Raw genomic sequence first — 22,498 nt, forward strand, 5'->3', positions numbered from 1 at the left:
ATGATCATCTCTACAATATATACCTATTGATGATCCATATAGATTTGTTGCCAGGTTTTTATCAACCAAAGAGGATCCTGTATACTGTATAGAGTGTTTATGTCTTGAATCTACATCTTGAAGCCTCAATAATCTTAAAATGGTTGAGTATACAGTATCCTGTATACTGTATACTTTGATGCTTTCGATAATCTTAAAATGCTCAATTTGAATAAGGTAGATGTAACTGGTGAAGATATTCAAAACTTCTTGTCCAGTTGTTTGGTACCTAAATGGTTGAGTGTCAAGCACTCCCACCAACTGGAAGACCTAGAAGTTTCCCAGCCATCATGCAGAATGAAATATGTGAATGTTGAATGGTGTATATTGTTAAGGACAGTAGAGTGAAATGCTATAAATCTCATCAATTTTGAGTATGTAGGGTATGTGTCATATTTTGTACTTAGAGGAGCTTTGCAATTAGTTAAGGCATATCCTGAATTGGACACAGATTTAGATGCTATGACCTATGTTCTGACCCAACTTTCTGGTGATCTGCCTTCTCTCTCAAAATTCTGTATTTAAGGATAACGGACAACTTTAAGTTTTGCCTGCACAATCTTCATAGAGTTTGTTTTTGAGAGATTTGTAGAGATTCACTTTAGTCATTCTTTTTAATATTCTGTGTTTCAGGTTTTGATTTACCAACAAGCCCCAGTGAATTCATTCAATTAAAACACTTGGTGCTGATCTTTCTCAGTGGCTTGGATGAGGAAGAAAACTGTTTTGGATTGATTTCTCTTCTTAATGCTGCTCCTATCCTGGAGAAATTTGAGTTGCATGTATGTCATTTTATCCTGACCATTCTATGTTAGCCATATAGAGAATCTGTTATAGATGATTTCTCTATGATAATTCACCACTTAACTATAAATCTGAATAGCCCATTCCACAAGCACCTTGGAGAGTATCCTAATCTAAAAGCCAAGAAAACCACAAAGTTCATTTTCAGTTTAGGTTGTAATAGCATTATTCAATATGCCAAAATTTAGAACCTTTCAACCAACCATAAGCTTCTACTTTGGGTTGTAGAGTGCTGAAACCAACGAACTAATTATTTTTGTGCATTAAAAATAGATCGAGCTTATGTTACTATATTAGTTTTCTAGAAATCTCTGGAAAATAGTAGAACATTGAGCAACATAAAACTATATATAAGAAAAACCTGGGACAGAATTCTGCATCTGCTTGAATCAATTTTGTATGTCTTCTCATGGTTCATGTAGTTAAGCTTGAGCCATTCATTTAAATTTGAGCAAAATTTGAGTTGCCCAAGAACAACTCATCTAATAGATTCAGCGAGAGTAGAAGATTCCTTGAGGTTTGGGGCCACAAATCTATCCCTTAGATTTGGTATACGCAGAATGAGAGATGAGAGCGATTCTTTCAAATTAGCTAACTTATAATTGCTCATTTTTCCAAAACATTTCAAATAACTATTTTAATGATGTTATCCAATATTGATTGCAGCTGCCTTTTCCCATCTTGTAGTTCTAATGGCATCTAAGAACTTTATTATCATCATCATCTTATTTTTATCATTTTCAACCTAAGTGATATTTATCAGAAAACATCAAGCTGTTAATGGGAGTTGATTTTTATCTTAATGGAGCAGTAATTGTAAATGGTAGGCTCCTGTCATTTACAAGGTACTCTATTGTTTTGCACTGTTGAATATGGGGCATCGCCGAAGGAGTGCCTTTGAGGTATTAGCCAGTCTTGATGTTGGCTAATATAATTCACTGATATAGAAGGCATGGTAGCAGAGAGTTAATAGTAGAGGCATCTATTGCATGTTATGGACTTGTTCTCTGGTAAGTGCTACTGTAAGTCAAAAGTCTTAAGTACTTTCATGTTGATCACCATTTTTTGCACTTTCATAAGGTTTTTTACTGGATTGACGCTGTATAGGCAAACAGTTTGCTATGCTTTTACTAGCTATCAAGTAATCTTTCAATAGCAACAATTCTTGCTAAATCATTGTTGTTTTAAGCATGCAGTGTTTGATGTACGGACATGCAGGAGAAACCTGCCTAGTGACACCGTGATCCATTAGACCTTTCCTCTAGATTTAGGCTGAGCCTTGTCAAGTTTTTCCAACATGTTTACCTCTGATTTGAGTCAACTTTTAGATGCTATTCTAGTCTTAGCCAATCACCATGTGGAGCTGGTGGCTGGTGTAACACCAACCTCTTTGATGTAAGGGCAGTATTTTGTTCTCTCGAAGTGAACAGGTGGAATTTTTTCATGCCTTCTGTGATGCAATTCACAGAAGATATCTTTTCATTTTCCCCCTCTTTTCTTCTTCTTGTTGTTGTTTGTTGTGATGTAACCAAGACAGGTGCAGTTGGTGCAATCATGATTTCAATCTTGAGAGCTTGCCTGCATCACTTGGCAGGCAATGAGGCCAAGGAGCTTCTTAAACAAGATTAAGGCTTGGTCATTGAGCTAAGCAGTTTATTGTACTAGGTTTCTGTAGGCCAATGTCATGACAAGAGCTTTTCATTTTTAATATTAGCTTGGGTTGGGTGCAGATCATTTGGCAGTCAGTCTGAATCCAATCCAGAAACATAGAAAGTCATCTAGTTCGATCCGATAATCAAATGAATAGAGTTGTTAAAAGTGATTCTCAGAGTCATCCAAATGCAAATAACTGAATCCAGTAACTGTCCTGCCAATGCTTGACATGTGAGGGAAAAGCATCAATGACTATGACGAGAGATCGAGGAAGCATTAATGATTATAATCTTTTAGCTAATAATTTATTTTTTTTTGATTTTTTCAGAAAAGGGGAAGGGATTTATAAAACCTCACCTAAATGTAGGTGGGACTCAAACCTAGATCAGTACCTTACTGACTATTAGTTGGCAACTGCGATGCGATGCAGCTCTCATAAACAGATAGATGACCATAATGGCCCATATATACAAATCAAATTTAAATGCTGAACCGTGAACCCAGATTATCTTGTAAGAAATTAAATTGTTGATCTTGAGAGCCATGGCTGTGCCATGTCATACTTTTTTTCTGAAAAAAAGAAATTGGAATTCTGCAGCGCTATTTAAAGTATAAGCTAGTATTGCAGTCTCATAAATTTTATATTGCGCATGAAATGTTGAATTGGAGATATATGTTTGCTGGTAGGAATAGACCTATGTAGTATATGTATGTAGTCTCCAATTTGCAGCTTTCAAATTTTTTTTTTTTATAATTTCCTTTTTTTTTGGTAGGAACATGATAAAATAATGTTAATTGCATGGGGTATAAAGCGCTGAAAAGAGAAATTATATATGCATGGCAATTAAGTTCAAGATGGGTGTATAAAAGAAAATTATATGATTGCTTACTTGATCTCCTTGTTTAGGTTGAGTTCTGATATATGTTGGTGAGATGGAATTAACTTGCACCAAGCTAGGCCAATAAGCATGGACTTGGCTGAGCAAGGTTCAAGTCTGGGACCCATGCAAGAGGAGAAACATTTATTGGAGGTCCCACGTACATGGATGGGTTAACTGCTCTGACATCCTGGTGGAGGATCCAGTGTTGCATCCCTCTCCTTTTCTAGCACTTTTGTCCCTATGAAAGGTACTCTTTGTTCTTTTGCCTGTTTCTACCATTCACCTGTCCCTATAAGGGTAGCAAGTTTTAGATATTCCCACAACTGATAATTTTTGTTATCATCATCGTTTATGAGGAGATGGCATTGGATTCTGTAGAAAGCCGAGCAATAATTGAAAGGATATTTTAGGAACACTCTCCTGCCTTCAATAATTTGAAAGTGCCTATCGATCTCTCCGCATCTTTCCTCAACTTATCTTCTGATGCCCGTCACATACTAGTTCTTGATGCACATATCTTTTTTATGAAGATGGATTTGATCATCATGGTTTGTAGATGCCTTGCAGTATGAAGAGTTCGCCTTAGAGCTTGTCGACAGCCATTGCGAAGGTAGGCATGTAGACAAATAACTTGGATCTACAATTTTAAAATAATCCAAAAAATATAATCAATGTCTTTTATATTCATTTTTTATTCTTTCTAATTAATTGTTAACAAAGTAGTTGCGAATGAAAGTAACCTCTACTGTGCAAAAACTAAGTTTATAAGGGCTTAAATATAATCCATTTTATGTTAGCAAAAACTATAGAGTGTGATTCCTCAACCTCATGATTTCTGATTAACCAACTTCTCATATTTTCGGCAAACTATTTAATTAATTAAAAAAATAAAATTTTTATTTTATGTTTTGAAATGTATATTTTGTCAAAGGTCCTTGGTAATATGATGCATCATACGTTTCGCTATAACTTAATAATTAAAACTTCTTATTCCTATCTGTTCGAATCATGTTTTCATTACTTACTAAATGCTTTAAAATTAAAATGCACTTTGTTATACACATCTTATCTTGTTTTCAAACAATTAATGATTTCTAACAAGCCACAATTACTATGCAGGTTTTGCATTGCATTGTTTCGGAAATGCAGTCGAGCAAATTAAGCTGCATAATCTTAAGGTTGTTCTAGCTCCTTACAGGCTTGTCTATCCTTCTACAGAAATTTCAATAATTTGAGGGAATACTCTTAATGCTGAGGGTTGATATGGTCAGACTGGCAAATAAGACCAGCGAACAACCCATGAGAGTTTCCTAAGCATTCCCTTGTCTGCTTCCATTTCCAGCTCATCAACCTCGCTGTTGTTGGCTAGTCCATCTCAACATCCCACATGGACATTGGTGCCTCGCCGGCCCCTCGCTCTCTTCTTCTCCTCTCTCATACCATCCATCTATTCTTTCCTCCAAAAAAAATATCACATCCCACCAAACAAATCTTCCCACATCTACAAAAACCCCACTATTGTTTCCCTCTCCTTGCAAGCCTTCCTTGCCTCCCCTCTCTCCTTTCTTCAGCAACCTCTTCTATCCTCCGTTCCTCCATCTATCTTTTTCCAGTTCCATTTCCTCCACTCCATTGCACTCATCCTTATCTAATATTCATCACTCATCTGTTCCAATTCACTTGCACCACCTTGAAACCAAGCATAAAAAACCATGAGGGAAATCCTCCACATCCAGGCAGGGCAGTGCGGCAACCAGATCGGCAGCAAGTTCTGGGAGGTGGTCTGCGACGAGCACGGGATCGACAAGAAGGGCATCTACGCCGGCAACTCCCCCCACCAGCTGGAGCGGGTGAACGTTTACTACAACGAAGCCAGCGGCGGGCGGTACGTGCCGCGGGCTGTGCTCATGGATCTCGAACCTGGGACGATGGACGCGCTCCGCACCGGCCCCTACGGCAAGATCTTCCGCCCGGACAACTTCGTCTTCGGCCAGTCCGGCGCCGGCAACAACTGGGCCAAGGGCCACTACACCGAGGGCGCCGAGCTCATCGACTCCGTTCTCGATGTCGTCCGCAAGGAGGCCGAGAACTGTGATTGCCTCCAAGGTATATATATATATATATATATAATTCCAAGCAAGGAAACTGGAAATGTTCGGTAAGAGACTCATGATATATATATGTATGTACAGGGTTTCAGGTCTGTCACTCACTGGGAGGGGGGACTGGATCGGGGATGGGGACGCTGCTGATATCCAAGATAAGGGAGGAGTATCCTGACAGGATGATGCTGACGTTCTCGGTGTTTCCGTCGCCGAAGGTTTCCGACACGGTGGTGGAGCCGTACAACGCGACGCTGTCGGTGCACCAGCTGGTGGAGAACGCCGACGAATGCATGGTGCTCGACAACGAAGCGTTGTATGATATCTGCTTCAGGACCCTCAAGCTCACCAACCCCAGCTGTAAGTGCTACTGTACATTGTCACGGCGATTTATATTCTAAGTTGGTACCCTTTGCTCAATCTCGATCTAATCTTGGCTTCGAATGGCTATGGCTATGCTTTTAGGTTCAACAATTAATAGCCAAAATTGGGTGGGACATGTAAACTCACTAACGGACTCGGATCTGGACTGCTAAACCACAATTTGACCCACTTGCGTGGGGCTTACCAACAAAAATCTTGGACAACTAATCTAAATATTTGTTCCAAAATCTAGATTTTTTTTTGGTTTGCCATTTGATAGTAATGAATTATTTCATCGTGACCATTAAAAGCTCACGACGTGTTTGCATATTATTATTGGCATGCAGTCGGGGACCTGAACCACCTCATCTCGACGACGATGAGCGGCGTGACGTGCTGCCTCCGGTTCCCGGGGCAGCTGAACTCGGATCTCCGAAAGCTGGCGGTCAACCTGATCCCCTTCCCCCGGCTCCACTTCTTCATGGTGGGCTTCACCCCCCTGACCTCCCGGGGCTCCCAGCAGTACCGCGCCCTCACCATCCCGGAGCTCACCCAGCAGATGTGGGACGCCCGCAACATGATGTGCGCCGCCGACCCCCGCCACGGCCGCTACCTCACCGCCTCCGCCATGTTCCGCGGCCGCATGAGCACCAAGGAGGTCGACGAGCAGATGATCGCCGTCCAGAACAAGAACTCCTCCTACTTCGTCGAGTGGATCCCCAACAACGTCAAGTCCAGCGTCTGCGACGTACCCCCCGCCGGCATGACCATGTCCGCCACCTTCATGGGGAATTCCACGTCCATCCAGGAGATGTTCAAACGTGTCTCGGAGCAGTTCACCGTCATGTTCCGGCGGAAGGCCTTCCTGCATTGGTACACAGGCGAAGGAATGGATGAGATGGAGTTCACCGAGGCGGAGAGCAACATGAACGACCTGGTCTCCGAGTACCAGCAGTATCAGGATGCAGCGGCCGACGAGGAGGATCTCGGGGCGGAGGAGCTGGAGGAGGATTAAGGAACTTTGCAATGTGATCTGGAAGGAAGTCTGCTGTTGGTTTATCCAATCTCTCTGTTATATATATGTTGTGTGGTTTGTTTTGGTGTCAATTGTTGTGATTTATTTCTCTCTTGAGAACCTTAATTTGTTCTGTATGTAAGTATACTATGTGAAATTGAAGTCCGAGTGTTCAAATAAATGTTTGGCAGTGCATGCCAGAAATAAATCAAGAACGGGTTGGAGCTTTGACCATGTTTAGCTTGAGGTTTTTATTTGTTGGATTAGATCCTACATAGCAGGGTCTTGGGATATAATTATTTTTCTCGTTGTAAATTGCACCAATAAAGAGTATGTAAGATATCCAAAATCTTAATAAAGTATAATTTAATAATTGTAAGAAAGTTTGTATTGAATTAGAATGAGTACAATCAGGAGGGTGGATCGGGTTGGATTTTGCAAAATAGGCCATAGTTTTGAGTTACAATTTAGGAGCCAATTAAAGAGCAAGTTTGGATTTGGTAATTGAAATCAATTGTCTCGTGTATAATAAATGGCATGGTCCTAAATTGACCTGACCTGAAATGACCCAAAAAGTAGGTAGAATTTATCCTATTGTGAGCATAAAGCCGAAATCATTCAGTGTAAAAGGTAATACAATTTTACTATATGAACATTTCTAAAAATGTTGCGCCATGAAAAGATTACTGAAAACAGCACAGAGTCTACACCTTCAGTATCTCTCTGGCATTTGAACCGGACCCCATGAACACCAATAAAATAGTACCATTCACTTGGCCAACCTAGCTTGGTCTTTTTCTCTTAATATATGGCTTGTCAAGTTGGGTAAGGTTAAATTCACGCATAACCCATTTACAATCAGGTTGAAATGAGTAAACCCATAACCAACTTTCAATGCCTCACTTATCAATTATATATCCTAGTAAAAATAAAATAAAATTGGCAATAAATAGGAGATTTAGGTTCAATATCCAAAAAAAAAGGTGGAGAAGAGGAGTAAAAAAACTTCTAATAGAGAAGAAAATGATAAACATTTAATACACTATTCTCTTCACTTCTTTTTTTATTATCTTATTTTTGGATAATCAATTATGCAACCTTTTTGCAAACATTTAAATTAATCCTTAGCCAGGCCATAAGATATGGTACGATTACTGCCATGCTAGAGGTTTGTGAGTGGATCTTATGTTTATAAAATCTATGATAACTCATTAGATCAGAAGGGCCTAAGCTAGCCATACATGACCATTTATAATAAAGTTGGTTTTAAGCTATTGGATAAATCCAATTATAAGAAATTGTCACCCAAATCTATTTATTTTGAGAGAGCTTAGTTCAAACTGGCTTATGTAAATCCAAGGGTCTAACCATTTATGTACATCGGCTAGTTATGTGCGAATATTTGGTGCCGTATAGTTTGTCCATTACCTAGTATTAGATACTGTTATATTGAGTTATGTAACTTGGAATTCAAACGGGCCCATAGCTCAGTGGTAGAGCATTTGACTGCAGATCAAGAGGTCACCGGTTCGAACCCGGTTGGGCCCTTATTTTACCAAAATTTTTGGATATTTTATGTTTTCTTATTTTTGAATTTTAAATATAAGTTTAACATTTTCTATTTATAGTCATTAAATTTCTTATATATTAAATTATATTCTATTAGAATTTTTTTATTGGTAAATTTCTATTTTTTTTTTATTTTTTAAATTTAATTTTTTTATACATTAGTTTCTAGTATGAATATATATGACCATGATAGTGCTTTTTTCCATCGGAATACAACGGTGCCTATTTTTTTTCTATTAGAAATTTCGAAATTCTAAAAATTCTACTTTTGGATATTAAATTGAAGAACGTTATTTAATATCTAAAATAATAATAACAAAAAAGATTAAAATTCTAAGTGGCCTAAAAAGTGGTGAGAATCGTTTGAATCCTTGTTCTCCCTCTTTATCTCCTCCCCCTTTCTCGCTCTGTCGGTAGCCATGGTGGCGGAGCAGCAGAAACACCAGAAAATGGTGGAGGAACAGCAAGAGATCGAAGACACGCATGCCGCCGTGCCGCTTCCCCATCGAAACTTTGATTCCAAGCTCTTTCCCATGCATTTTCCTGTGGAACGGCTGCATCCATATATCCAGTTCCTCATTCAAATCCAACATCGAAAGCGTCCCTGAATCACAAGATCCATCACTTGCTGACATTAGATTCTTCAATAAAGCACTCGACATCTACTAACACATTCGTGTTTCCGACACAAAGCTCGACCGTTCCGCATCCACTTATGCTTCTCAAGGCCTGCGTCAGCCTATCAGAATCCAGCCATGAAGCTGAAGGCACGTCAATTCATTCTCGCATGGCTGTCATGATTTGGGTTTTTTTGCATGGATTTCCTCTTAAATCTCAAATTTTATATAAATATCCTTCCAAAATTGATATCTGCATACCCTCATAAAAACCTTATTTTTACTATTTTATATTTTTATTCTTATATATATATATATATATATATATATATATATATATATATATATATATATATATATATATATATATATATATATCTGTACCATCTAATACTGTTAAAAAATTAACAGTTTCAAATTTAATAACTAAAATACTCTTAATAGATAGATGTGCAAGAAAAAATATTTATAAAATATCGTGATGGAGGATAAAAAAATAATTTTAAAATTTTATTTTATATTTAATTAAAATAAATATGGTTTTTTATTAATGGTGTTAGAATGACTGTTATATTAAGAGCATTTGTTTAAAACAGTATTTTAGAAAGGTATAGAAATAAATATAAATTTTAAAAATGGATATTTATGTAAATTTGAATTTTTAGAAGGATATTAATGCAAAAAAAAAACTTATTTTTTTATTATAAAAATGTACTCTAGGCTCTTTAGCCTCTGCTGGAGTTTTCACTGAGAATTTGATGGTTTCTTGTTATGGTTATATTATATTGCTTGGTTTGCGTTCGGATGTTTCTACAAAATATGGAGAACTGAGTTCTGCTGGTTGTGAATGCCACTTCATGGAGTTCCATGAATAATAATGGCCTTGGCATGCATGGATTTGGGAAGGAAGCTCTAATGGCTTCCTTTGGAATGTTGAAGAGAGGTATTGCTCCTGATGATATCTGCTTCCTTTCTGGTATTAGCTTCTTGCGGTCATTGTGGCTTGATTAGTGAAGGGGTGACGCAATTTGGGGTTTAACTGAAACTGGAGCATTGAGCCAGAATGTGTTGATGGAACCAGAATGCACTCACTGCAGTGAGGTGAAGGCTTTCCTTGGAGCATGTAGAATTTGTGGGCACCTGGAAATGGGGAAGATACTTGGGGATTGCTTGGTGCGAACAGAATGGACAATTGCAGGATATTACAAGCTTCTATTGGGTCTTTATGCAGGCAAGTACCGTTGGGACCAGGAGATGAAGATCCGAAGCGTGATGGAGGAAAAGAAAGCAGAAGGTATTGCTGGATGTAGTTTAATTGAGCTGAACAGATAGGTTTGTGACGAAGATACTATGATAAAGATAAGAAATCCTTGTGAACACAAAACATGATATTCAAGTTATTTGGCACTTACAGGATTTAACAATTACAAATTCAGCAGTGAGAGGTTCCCGGAAGACTCCATTGCAGGCTGTTCCATAGATGATGTGGAATACATCCTTAAAAAGGTGTAGAGATTGGATTCTGAGATAAATGATCAATCTTCTTTCTTGATGTGTATAATGAGTGGAAGAGTAGAACCTAAGCACAGTGAAGTAGAACTTCAGCATTACATGTATAAGAAATTATATTCCCTGGCTCATCAATAAAGGATCAAGGATCTCAGAAACAGAAATGGTTGAGGAGCAATTTGACCTCCTTTGAAATTGGCAGTCCACAAATTATTATTTCCAACTTGCATGGTCATTGCTTCATTGAGTCACCAGAACATAAGGAAATAAGAAATTGGAGTTTTTGACCTGAAACTGAAACATATCTGGAATGGGACACTGGATCCCTTTTTTTTTTTGGAAGGAATAAGGGATTATGAAAACTCTATTACATGTGCCTGTTGACGGATAAGTTCTGATACTAATTCAATCTGCTTTCTTTCTCTTTACATCTGTCCCTACATTCAAACTAGAGAGGAAAAACCTGTTTCTTATCGACAATATAAGATTATTTCCTGGCATCACTTGTAAATAAATAATATGAACACTAGCGGGCACACAGCATTATGATGAATAAGGGTTACAATGAATTGAATACTTTATCCCCACCTACGTTCAATCGTACCCAGTGACTGACCCAAAGATTCCCCAAGCCTGAATTGGTAGCACATTCTAGCAGGTTGAAATTGTGCAGTGATTGATTTTTGAGAAAACATGCAGTGCTCGATTGGACCTTCAAGGCATCTAGTTCAAATGCCATATAACATTCTCAATCTAGACTCGGCCCATTGGAGAAAAAGGGGGATCGAGGAAAAAAGATTGAGGGATTTGTTCTACTCTCTTCTTTGCTTTACTTTTCTCTTCCACAGCAACTGCTTCAATTAAGTGTCTCACTTCTTCCTCAAGGAGCAACTTCAATGAATCAGAATATAGCCTCTGCTTGTTCTTCTCATGACCAACAGCTAAAGAATGTTCTGAAACATGTAATAAGGCAATGCAGATCGAGAATGCCTGTAACGTAGATAACCGTCCATGAAAATCAACTGAATACTGTCCTTTCCCATCAGCCATCATGGATAATGCAGGCAACTTTTCTTTGCTTCCCTGTTAAAGAAAGGAGAATGTAGAACATGTGAGTTGAGATAATGCAATAATGAGACAATAACCAAGAAAATTACTTCATGCATCAACAGAGTAATTGCAGTCTCATATAAGAAGAAGAATTATTTACATAGATACATGGCACACTTGGTTTAGAGACCCCCAGCTCAATGCTTCTTGCATGACACAAGCAAACAGTTATCTAGTGAATGCTCCTTTTACCAAAGAAAACAAAGAAACTATGATACGACTATGATAATATGTTGCACGCCAATAAATGAACAACTTTCTCGGCAGTTGCCTCTCATTACTTTAAGCTATCATAATACTAGGAGCCTAAATATTGGATCTGACCCATCAAATGGTTTTCAGGGACCAAATATTCCACACTCCATATCTCAAGGCTAGCAGATGCTCCACTACTTCAAAATATTACATCTTAAACCTTGTAGAACAATTATTCTACCCTGCATAATAAATAATTGAAATGACGTGCATGTTATTATAAGGAAAAAAATATGCAAGGATATTGAAAATGCACCATTATAATTTAGAATTTTTTCCTACCTGTTCAAAGTTAATAACAATCAAATAATATCCCAAATCCATCATATTTCATCAAAAATCAGATATACAGCCAGATAAATTTACACATAAAGTACCTCGACAAATAGAGCCATGGGCTTTTGACTCTCCATTGATGAATAATCTGCCCAATCATCAGCACCGGAATTACCAAAAACAACAATCGGGCAGGCCATGTCCCAGCCACCACAATCACAACCTCCACCAAATCTCCATCTATCTAGTAATGATGATGGACCACCTTCATCAGTACTTGGCAACCCATGTGTCCCACTTGGGATAACCACATTCATAATTCCAGGACCCAGGCTACTGGCCATCATCTCCCTATATTGATCAACTCCAACAACACTTGATAAATTAGAATATTCTTGGGAACCGACCTCTTCTGTTTTCATATCTTTTGAGCTCTCCTTCTTATTAAAAGGAATTTGAATTACAATAGCAGCAATTTCCAGGTGTGGAAGCAAATCTGCTGGTGACCAAGGGTAAGATGTCGAGGCATCTGAATCACAACTACTAAAAGCATGTCTAGCATGATGTTGGTGCTCCATTGAATTACTTCCCGCTAGAGGACCATCTGTTATTGAGCTTTCAGAAATAATGTTTGTGGGAGGTTGAATGGAATCTGAAGAACACTGAGACCTTTCTTCAGCAGCAAAGCTCCTTCTTGCCTGGGCAACATCATATAAAATGAATTCTGTTACAGCAGAGTTAACCAACAATCCATTTTCTCTCACTTCCGAGCACAGATAACAAGAGACCTGCATCTGTCCAATCACTGGAGCTGACTGTCCATGCCTGTCTTTAGTACCCTTCCCAGTGTTATTGATCTTTCTTTTATAACTATGGAAGGTGTAGACCCAGTTAAATGCATTATCCGTTCTCCATGTCTTTGCAGAAAGAACATTTTCTGGATCTTTTATAGAGAACTCAAATGATGGTGCGCCATTCATAGTCTCCAATTTAAGAATGCCATGTAGGTGAGCAGGTGAAGAAGTAGTGGTCAAGGCTTGATCTTTACCGCTCAACTGCCCATCATACTCTATTTTTTTATTCAACTTTGAAAAATCATTCAACAAAGATCTGCGAGATAATCCATTCCTTCTAATGCTTGCAAGATTGGTAGCTGTGCCCTCAGCAGTTTCTGTTTCCATGACTGATGGGTTTCGCACAGACTTGGATTTCATGATCGGATCCAACATCCACTTGAATGGGCTAAACCGATTTTTCGGGCTGGCATTAACAGACTGACAAGATGAGCTAAAATTTCCAGCCTTTGCTGATAAGGACTTTGGGAGAGATTTAATCATCTCTTTCTCATTAATGACATTTCCATTATTTTCTGGACCAAGCATCCGATTACAGTTAGATCTTAGTTCTCTAAATGAACCTGCTTGTAACAGCTCAGGAGCTGCATCAGTATAAAGATAATCAGCATCTTCAGTGTGCAGACAGATCTCCAAGAGATTATGTGCCGAACTATTTTCTTCTGCAACAAAACTTGACCATGAAGTGTGAGGATTCAAGGGCGCTTCAGGAAGATCACGGAAGGAAAGATCTAGGAACTCCATCGATCTTCTTGTAACTGAGTGACTTGTGTCAACACATGGTGATGCTGGCTCAGCATTTAAAAGAACAAGAGGTGATCGGTTTTGCTGCAGAGGCATAACTTCTTTTGACATAGGCTCAGGCAAGGAATCAACAATCTCAAAGGACAGGAAAGCACCATCATCATCATTGGCCAATTCTGCTTTTCTTCTTCCCTCTCTTAGTTTCCTAATTCTTGTTACCTCTTTTGAGCTCTGATATACAGAACCCCTCTTTACCACTTCGTTATCATTCACATCTGCCCCAAGACGCCTGGAAGGAATGCTTTTGCAATGGAGGCTTGGAGAATAGCTGATGCTCGATTCCTTGAAGTCATCATCCAGACTCTTCAAGTGATAATATCTGCTAGTGGGCTGTCCTTTGGTATCTCTCTCTTCGACTTTTGTACTGCAACGAGAGGGACAAACAATTTTGGTCCTTGATTCTGTTTGCAAATGGTTTTCATATTTCAAGGCTACATATTGCCCCATTGATGTACTGAACTGATGAATCACAAGAGAATCAGGTTAGAATTCAGAAATTTCTAATGTAATGTTTATAATTTTAGAGTACTTTTTTCTTAATCTTGGTATTACAATGCATGTACCCATGCCATAATGTTTTTTAAATTTTTGAGTACTTTTTGGTGAACACATACAAAATTATTAAGCATTGAATGATGGCTTTGATATGTACGAAAATATTATGTACTAGCCATGTAATATTAAGAAAATATTATCAATTATTACACAATCCATATAAGAAAAAACTGGACAAATGATTTCACAGATAAATATGCCAAAACAACTTAGATGGACAAGGGATTTCCTTGCTCCTTGACTTGATGGATGCTAAATATATGGTGAAGTTTTTGAATACTTATACTGCAAACAAGAATCCTTACACCAATGATGCACGTACAGCAATTACTTTTGGCTCACTATCATAAATATTAGCTGCCAAAGGCAGAGGATAGTAGTACAATAACCACCACAAAAGAAAAAAAATTATACAACCCTGGACAGAACTTCGTTTATAAAATCTTAGGCCTGCAGAAGGATATGATATAAATTGAAAGCATTTAAATTCTGTGCTACTATCTTGTTAAGAGGCTCTTGAATCGATAAACACAGTCAAGAAATGTAAAAGCATCCTCATGGATAAGCTCCTCTTGATTGATACCTTAGAAACAAAATTCTAGGTATCAAACTATCAATACCAGCAAATTCCACTCATATACTTCAACACTTGGAGTAATTTTGGTGTAAAGTCCTTCCTATGCATGAGTCATTACAGCTCTTCCTAGCATTCATATCTTTTTTCTTCGGTAAAGGATGATTGATGATATCTTGGGAATTGGAAAGACAGAATTAGTATGTAATAGAATTTTAAAAGCAGATTTTAACTAAAAGAATCATAAAAGCAAAATTAGTACCTTACAGCATTTACTCAAATTAGTTGGGATTTGAGCTAGAATCTTAATTCAGGCGATATATAAATGGTCGAATTGTTTTTCTCTAGATACAATAAATTTATTGAATTATATAGCCCTTAAGAGATTGGTGTTTAATTTTTAAGCTGTTTTAGCATTTAGGTAATTGAAATGGGATTTCAAATGAAATACAGATTGAATTAGGTAACATTTAAGTGTTTGTTCTAATAATTAAGCAGTTCTAACTTCTGAGAGGCATCACAAACTAATCATTTATGGCCCTTGAAGAAATGAAAGTTTACATTTTTAGACTCTTCTCTCGGTTCAACAAGTTCATTATAGCAAAGAGAAGAGGTTAGGATCCCTGTGAATAAGACTTTGCTAATGTGGCTAAAACACTTGAATACTACCAAGATTTCTTATAAGACAGCCCTATGATGTTCCTCAATTTTGATTTTGATGACCAGAAATCACTGTTTTCTCTCTTTGATAAATAGAACATGGAATAAAGAAGCTAGATGCAAAGTGCAATTTGTAAACCCAGTCAACAAATAATCAGCATACAACATTTTGTGAACAAAAAGCTCTTGCCCTAATTTTAGATATTTGAAGAGTTTGTTAGATAGAGCTATCACAATTTTGGAGGTGCTCGCACCTTTAATTCCTTAAAATTTAGAAAGAGGAGGACGAATCAAATGCTTTTTGGATGTCTATCTTGGTACTACACATCTTCGGCTGCTTGGAATCCTGGTTGAACTTTCTCATGAGTTCGTGGGACAGGAGAATATTGTCAACAATGCCACGCCCCTTAATAAACGCGGTCTGATTGAGCGTTTTCCCTCAATAGAGATTTTGTAAAATAGATTTACACAAGTTTTTCCTTTTTCTCCCCGCGAAAGGCGCATGGGTTGACTCTATTTTAAATAATGAAATAAGTTGCATTTCTCTTTCTGTTTCGGAGAGTGGTAGTCCGGAGTGTAACTAAGGGGGTTCGAAGAGACGGTTGCAGTGTCGGGTGTATCATACATTGGTTGGATTTTCCGCCTCCAAGCATTTCCTCACGCACAGGCCTATGGGCTTAAGCAAGCCCCTTAAGAAAAGTCTTTCATTTCTTGTTCGAGTTTCGTTAGCTGAACATCATTTCTCGTTACTTGTTACGGTTGGTTTGGTTGAGTCTTACAAGACCTGAGTTAACATGAAGGAAGTTGTGAAAAAGGAGTTGGAAAATCCTATAATAACATCATAGGCATGCCTTTATAGGAATAATTGGTAAATGAGGATTCCTAAAGCTAACCCAGATTGCTGGGATAAGGTTAGGTTATTATTCTTATGTTCACATTGCAAACTTTGAATTATTCCTTATACTTGCATCAATAAGTGACAAATAATAAAAAGAGGAAAATATGACCTATTCTAGTCTCTTCTAGAAGTTGTGAAAAAGCTCATTTCTGCATCTGCATCTAGCTCGGTAGTTTTATGGACTTTTATTAGTACCTTGTTGTAAATGCCAGGACAGACTTCCAAACACTAAAAATGTAATATTCCCTCAAGATGTTTCTTCATTGTAAAGTATGCAAGAGCAGACAATTGTAGTCAAACTGATACTACCTTGTGCATGAACAATACTGACAATGATTCCTCCAATAAACTTTACAACACATAACATTAGGGCTGTTTTTTGGAGGTTTTAAATCTCAAAATGATGATGCTGGTTCTCCTGAATTGAAAGTTTTAATTTTTGAGAATTAAGATTTACCACGAGTTGTTTTCTTGTTTAAAAGATAAGATTCAAAAAATAGGCATACTCAAGATTGTAAGGAGATAAAGACATGAAATTTGAATTAAGGTCTGGTGTTTTATATGATTTTCATGGCATGGCCAAGCACCTCATCAATAAAAACATAACCTGTAATACAAAAATATGTAGTTTCTCAAAAATTTCAAAACATGTAGAACCACATAATATCATTATTCAATGATTTGTATTGCAACCAAATCCACCTAACAAGGAAGATGAGTAGAAACTTGTGTGCCTAATGATTTGGTATCTAAGAGATAAGTGCTTTTCATTAGTCTGAAAGCATAAATTTGTGGTGTCTGGTGCTATGAAAGACGAAAACCACACAGTAATACAAAAAAAATAGGAATAAACAATATGTACTACTGATGGTTAAAGAGCTAGTGGTAAAATATTGGCAGCGCCCAAGGAAAAACTACTTTGAATTTTAAGATATAAGGGCACTTGTTCAGAATAGCTTATGACAGCTAACTTATTGCCCAGGCTCAAATGTGCAAAAGAAGTAACATAGCAAGTGAAGGGTGCATGCAAGAGGAAATAAGCATACAAAGTGGCACAAAAATGAAGAGAAGATAATCATTAATCAGAAAGCAACACAATAACACACTTAACATCAGTAAAAGAACTAATGCACTATGCAAGGTATTGATTTTTTGACCTTGATAAAGCATGCTTGTCAAAATGAAAATGCAATTCAATACTTAACCATCACAAACACCATTAATGCAAAATTAACTGAAAATATAAAAAAATATAACAGAAGAAAGTCTTAAAGAAAATCATTTAAAAGGAGCCATGTGACAGCATCTGAAGTCACTTGATGAAGTACATGAAGCGCCTTCTGAAACTAGGTTCTGCTGAGAGCCATGCTTTTAACAGTTGATAAGCTCTCCTATAAAACAAGCGGCAGCAGGAATCTACGAATATTAACACAAGAAAATGGTACATAAAGAATCCATGATCTTTACATATCTTGTTCTTTAGTATTAACCAAATTTTTACAACTATAAAAGAAGTAACAATACGACGGATGGGCCTTTCTTTTTCTCCATATCGACACTGGATGCCCGTGCAGGTGTAAGCATCTATTATTAGTGATGTTTTGAGTCTCAGGTGTTGGAGCATCTAATCTTTAACTGAAAGGGAATGAAAATCAGAAACTATGTACAGATTTGAGAAGGATTTAAATGAGGACAAAATGGTGAGCTGAAAGAAGAGACAATGACATATGATCAGAACCCCAATTCATATTTTGAAAACCAAAGGTAAGATAAATGATATTTTATATGTTAGTCGTATTAATGAGGGATTTTAGGCAGCTCCTCCATGACATGCCTTGAGCTGCAAACTTACATCAGGAAGCCTGCTAGCAAGGATTTGGCTGTTAGTTATTTAGTAGGTCAAGAAGAAAAATCTAAACTATTGATTAACACAGGACAAAGTAATAATTATACAACATGATTTGTAGCATCCTAAAATTTTAGGAATTGTTAAATGTCTAGCTTCTCTATACTCCTCCTTTATCTCTTTTCCTCAAGTTCACTTGCACCTGATTTTAAAGGAAAAAAAAAGGTAGAAGAAGAGGAAAAAAAAATCACTCTGTCACCTATTTCTAACTTGCTGATCCTGGGAGCTCTAATTACCTATCAGAGAATAGCATATTGAAGAATGCATCTAAACACCTTTTAATTCTCATATAAATATGCAAAAACATCATCTTCCGACATCCCAACAACTTGGCTGATTTATGAAAGATGATTCCATCTTACAACTGAGCAAAAAGAGTCAGACATTGTAAACTAAAATTATAGTTAACCCTAGCTGGCAAACAATAGAAATTTTTGAGAGAAAAAAAATTTAGAAACTTATGCACCGCATCCAAGAAAATTGACCCATTTGCTCAGCAAACAGAACCAAAGCAGCAGCAGCAGCAGCAGCAGAAACCCAACGACCCAAGACCCCGAAACGGAGGAACATCTCTCTCTTGGCAACCTCGGAGCTCAACAAGTTCGAAAATGTGGCTGAAATGGCACCCGGCAACGAGGCCTAAACGATAGTGAATCGATGCAATAAATCCCCAAGGAGACAGGTAGATCTTCCCACATCTCCCCACCTTAATTACGGACAGAGAATAAAAGAGGGCAAAGAGATCAATGACAGAACCCCAAGTCGAGAATTTACCATTTCGCATCTTATCCCCATCAGATAAAACCATAAATGCTGATCAGAATCGTCCTTACATCAATCAGATCTCAGCAATTCAACCTTAAACATTCACCAAAAAAGCTAAAAAAACAAAACCACACAACAAAAACAGCAAAAAGATGCATTTTTTCTTCTAAAAAACAATCATCTGCATCACCACTCTAAGCTGGCAGCAACAAAACACTACCTTGCTTCAAAATCCATCAAGGACACCTCGATCCAACTCCAAGAACCAAAAAAATCACAAAAAAAGAAAAAAAAATCCACCAACAGAAGTCTAGAACCAAAAGTAAAGAAAACAAAACCACAGAGAGATGTGAAGTACCTCCGATCACTCGAGAAGCCGCCGGTGAGGGGGAGAGAAAGAGAGGCGTCTAGTGATCACAGTGGAGGAGTGAAAGAAGCCATTGGGGAGGAGAGGAGGCGACGAACGGCAGCATCGGGACTCGCTAATTGCTCGCGCTTTTCCTATAAAGAAGAGAAGAAAACGGTAATTAGGACGAATAATACACTAGTAATAACAATAATACCGTGAATTAAAATAGGGAAAATTTTTCCTCCCTCCAGCTCTTTTGCTCTCCGGCTACTAATTAAAGCGGCTAATAATTAATTAATATTTCCAAAGCGGGATTTGTCCTTACTACTACACTGTTGCTGCGGAGGCGTAATTACACGTATCTCCTCTCTCTCTCTCTCTCTCTCTCTCTCTCTCCTCTGTCTACTTTTATAAAGTTTTCAGTGATAATTTGGTTGGCAGTGAATGACTGATTTGCCCCCCACGTGTATTGATCATGGCTGCTGACAAAATGAGATGACCTCTTGTAACAACCCAGAATCTCAGGCTAGCCGGAAAATATTATTTGGGTTCCTTAATCCTGTATAAATACCCAAGATCTATCCAGCAAATAATCGATGTGGAACTAAACACATGCCCGCACGGATCCTCACATACTTCCCCCGTTCAAGCTCTGACGTCCTCGTCAGGCTAAGGGTTCAAATCTATTCAAATCTAATCACAAACACCACGATTGGCCCGTGGTCAGCCCCAATGGATCCGTGCTGCAGTGTCCCCTAGTTCACATCGGCTATGGGCCGGGTCGGCTCTGATACCATTTGTAACAACTCAGGATCTCACCCAAAATGGCTAGTCGGAAGTTATTATTTGGGTTCCTTGATTCTGTATAAATATTCAAGATCTACCAAGCAAATAACCGATGTGGGACTAAACACATGCCCGCACGGATCCTCACACCTCTTGAATTGAAATATAATCTCAGAGGATTATATGTTTATAGATTTCTGACCTTTTTTTCAGTTGTTATAACAATTTGTTTAAAGATTTTAAAAGTGATATTAATCACAAGTTAAATAGTCTCTTTCATACTGTTTTTTTGTTTTGCTTCACACAAGCTAGCCCCTAGTTTCTTATCCTTTTTTAAATGTTATTTGGAGATCTGGCATATGGAGCATATCTTGATATAATTTAAGATATATATGCTAAATTACATTGTGATATGTTATATTTGTAAAGAAAAATATATTTATTATTATTTTTTGTTTTTATAAGGATATGTTTAAAAGTTTTCAATAGAAAAAAAGATGGGTTGGACAATGTGAAGCTACCATTATATCCCATAAAAATCAAAATCAATGATGATTTTATGTTTCTAACTAAGAAGTTGCATGATATGCACAACATATCTTCATTTATAATAAGATGTGTGTTTTTATAAGGATATGTTTAAAAATTTTCAATAGAGAGAAACATGAGTTGGACGATATGAAGCTACCATTGTACCCCATAAAAATCAAAATCAATGATAATTTTATGTTTTTAACTAAAGAGTTGCATGATATGTGCAACATATCTTCATTTATAATAAGATGTGTGCATCTACATAAACCCTTGCCGAATCTTTTATGCTATCCATAATGAGTGTCATGTAATAAGGAATTGAAGAGATTCCTATTGCATCAATAAAATTATTTGAAATCTAATTTATAGGATAGATGTACATATGTTTGAAGTCCAACCTAGCATAAAATATTTGTGTGAATTCTTAATCATCTGAGTATCAGTTAGCTGCCAATCATAAATCACATCAGATCACTTTTTTTTCTCCTACAAGCACATTAAACTAAGATTGTGAATCTTCTCCGGGTCATGAAATAATTAAATGATTTACTTATAAAGTTATTCACAATACAAATAAACTAGGATATGTATGATGATTTTTTTGCATTATGGGTTCAAATTGATTATTGACTGGTGTTATAAGGTGAGTAAATAAATAAATCGTCCATTATTTCAAGCATAGAGAGAATTTGGCCCTAAGAATTTAGAGATCATTGGAATATAGCAAATGGTAACTCTTTTCACCTCTCAATAATGGTTTAACATTTATACCTCCTATTTTGCCACGACTAAGCCTCCATTATTGCAAATTTGCAATCATCCCATAGGTGCCAAACATGGTACCTAATTGAAGTTCTATGTTATATGGCATAAGAGGATTAGTGCTGTGATACATGGCCACATTATGATAGTGTGGAACATGAATCTACAAATGACACATGGTAGTGAACCTGAAGTTTTTTTTCTTCTTTTTTTTTTTAAAAAAAACCCTAAGTTGTAGGAATGTAACATGTCATTAGTGATAAACAAGGGTGATCATCTTAACAAAGGCTTCCACATTCCTTAACATTTTCCAATTAATTTCGTAAGTTGGTATGTTAAGGTCTAATTAGCCTAAACAAGATTTGAAAATGCATAATTATACTTATTAACACAAACAATACATAGGCTCCATGGTCCTGATGGAAATCTAACAGATATTTATAAATGCAATATTTAAATTATATAATGGAGTAATTCCCAAAAAGGTGCTTCGTTCTATATATTCTTGAAATTGACTATCTAGCTAACACGACACACCATACAGTAGAGGCATGAGTTTTGGTCCCATCTTTTCCAATATCAACATTATCCCAAGTACAGCTAATAATAATATTATGGACACAATCTTTCCAACATATATTCAATAACCAACGTATGCGATGTTAGGTCTACTAGATTTTCATTTTTTTTTTTTTTGCATATTCTCTTCATAGTAGGCATAATTTGTACAATACAAAAAATTTCTGTATGTGGTACAACAAAAATCATGTGTGCTATGGCAAATATTTGGGTAAGGTCAAAGAATGTGTTTTTTTCCTTTGATAAATTATAAATAAGATGGCAAACTTTGAGAGAAGG

General features: G+C 37.1%; 2 protein-coding genes and 1 non-coding gene across 3 annotated transcripts; 2 read left to right on the plus strand and 1 right to left on the minus strand.

Moving 5' to 3' along the window:
- The first annotated feature begins 3,921 nt into the window (after positions 1 to 3,921).
- LOC103719375 (tubulin beta-6 chain-like) lies at positions 3,922 to 7,097 on the plus strand. The gene is made up of 5 exons (XM_088717978.2): positions 3,922 to 3,987; positions 4,497 to 4,555; positions 4,720 to 5,483; positions 5,570 to 5,839; positions 6,190 to 7,097. The coding sequence occupies exons 3-5, from the start codon at positions 5,090 to 5,092 to the stop codon at positions 6,855 to 6,857; spliced, it is 1,332 nt and encodes a 443-aa protein (XP_088574104.1). The 5' UTR covers positions 3,922 to 3,987; positions 4,497 to 4,555; positions 4,720 to 5,089; the 3' UTR covers positions 6,858 to 7,097.
- A 1,236-nt stretch (positions 7,098 to 8,333) lies between these two features.
- Positions 8,334 to 8,405, plus strand: TRNAC-GCA (transfer RNA cysteine (anticodon GCA)). The gene has a single exon. It is a non-coding gene; the product is annotated as a tRNA-Cys (tRNA).
- Positions 8,406 to 10,932: 2,527 nt separating this feature from the next.
- Positions 10,933 to 19,850, minus strand: LOC103719373 (uncharacterized). The gene is made up of 3 exons (XM_008808584.6): positions 19,568 to 19,850; positions 12,295 to 14,310; positions 10,933 to 11,635 (listed from the first exon to the last, which is right to left on the minus strand). The coding sequence occupies exons 2-3, from the start codon at positions 14,296 to 14,298 to the stop codon at positions 11,306 to 11,308; spliced, it is 2,334 nt and encodes a 777-aa protein (XP_008806806.5). The 5' UTR covers positions 14,299 to 14,310; positions 19,568 to 19,850; the 3' UTR covers positions 10,933 to 11,305.
- Between the last annotated feature and the right edge of the window lie 2,648 nt (positions 19,851 to 22,498).

Source organism: Phoenix dactylifera, chromosome 3 (assembly GCF_051530095.1).
Source record: "Phoenix dactylifera cultivar Ajwa chromosome 3, Ajwa_hap1_PhDact_Kaust_v1.1, whole genome shotgun sequence".
Classification (NCBI taxonomy): Eukaryota; Viridiplantae; Streptophyta; class Magnoliopsida; order Arecales; family Arecaceae; genus Phoenix; species Phoenix dactylifera.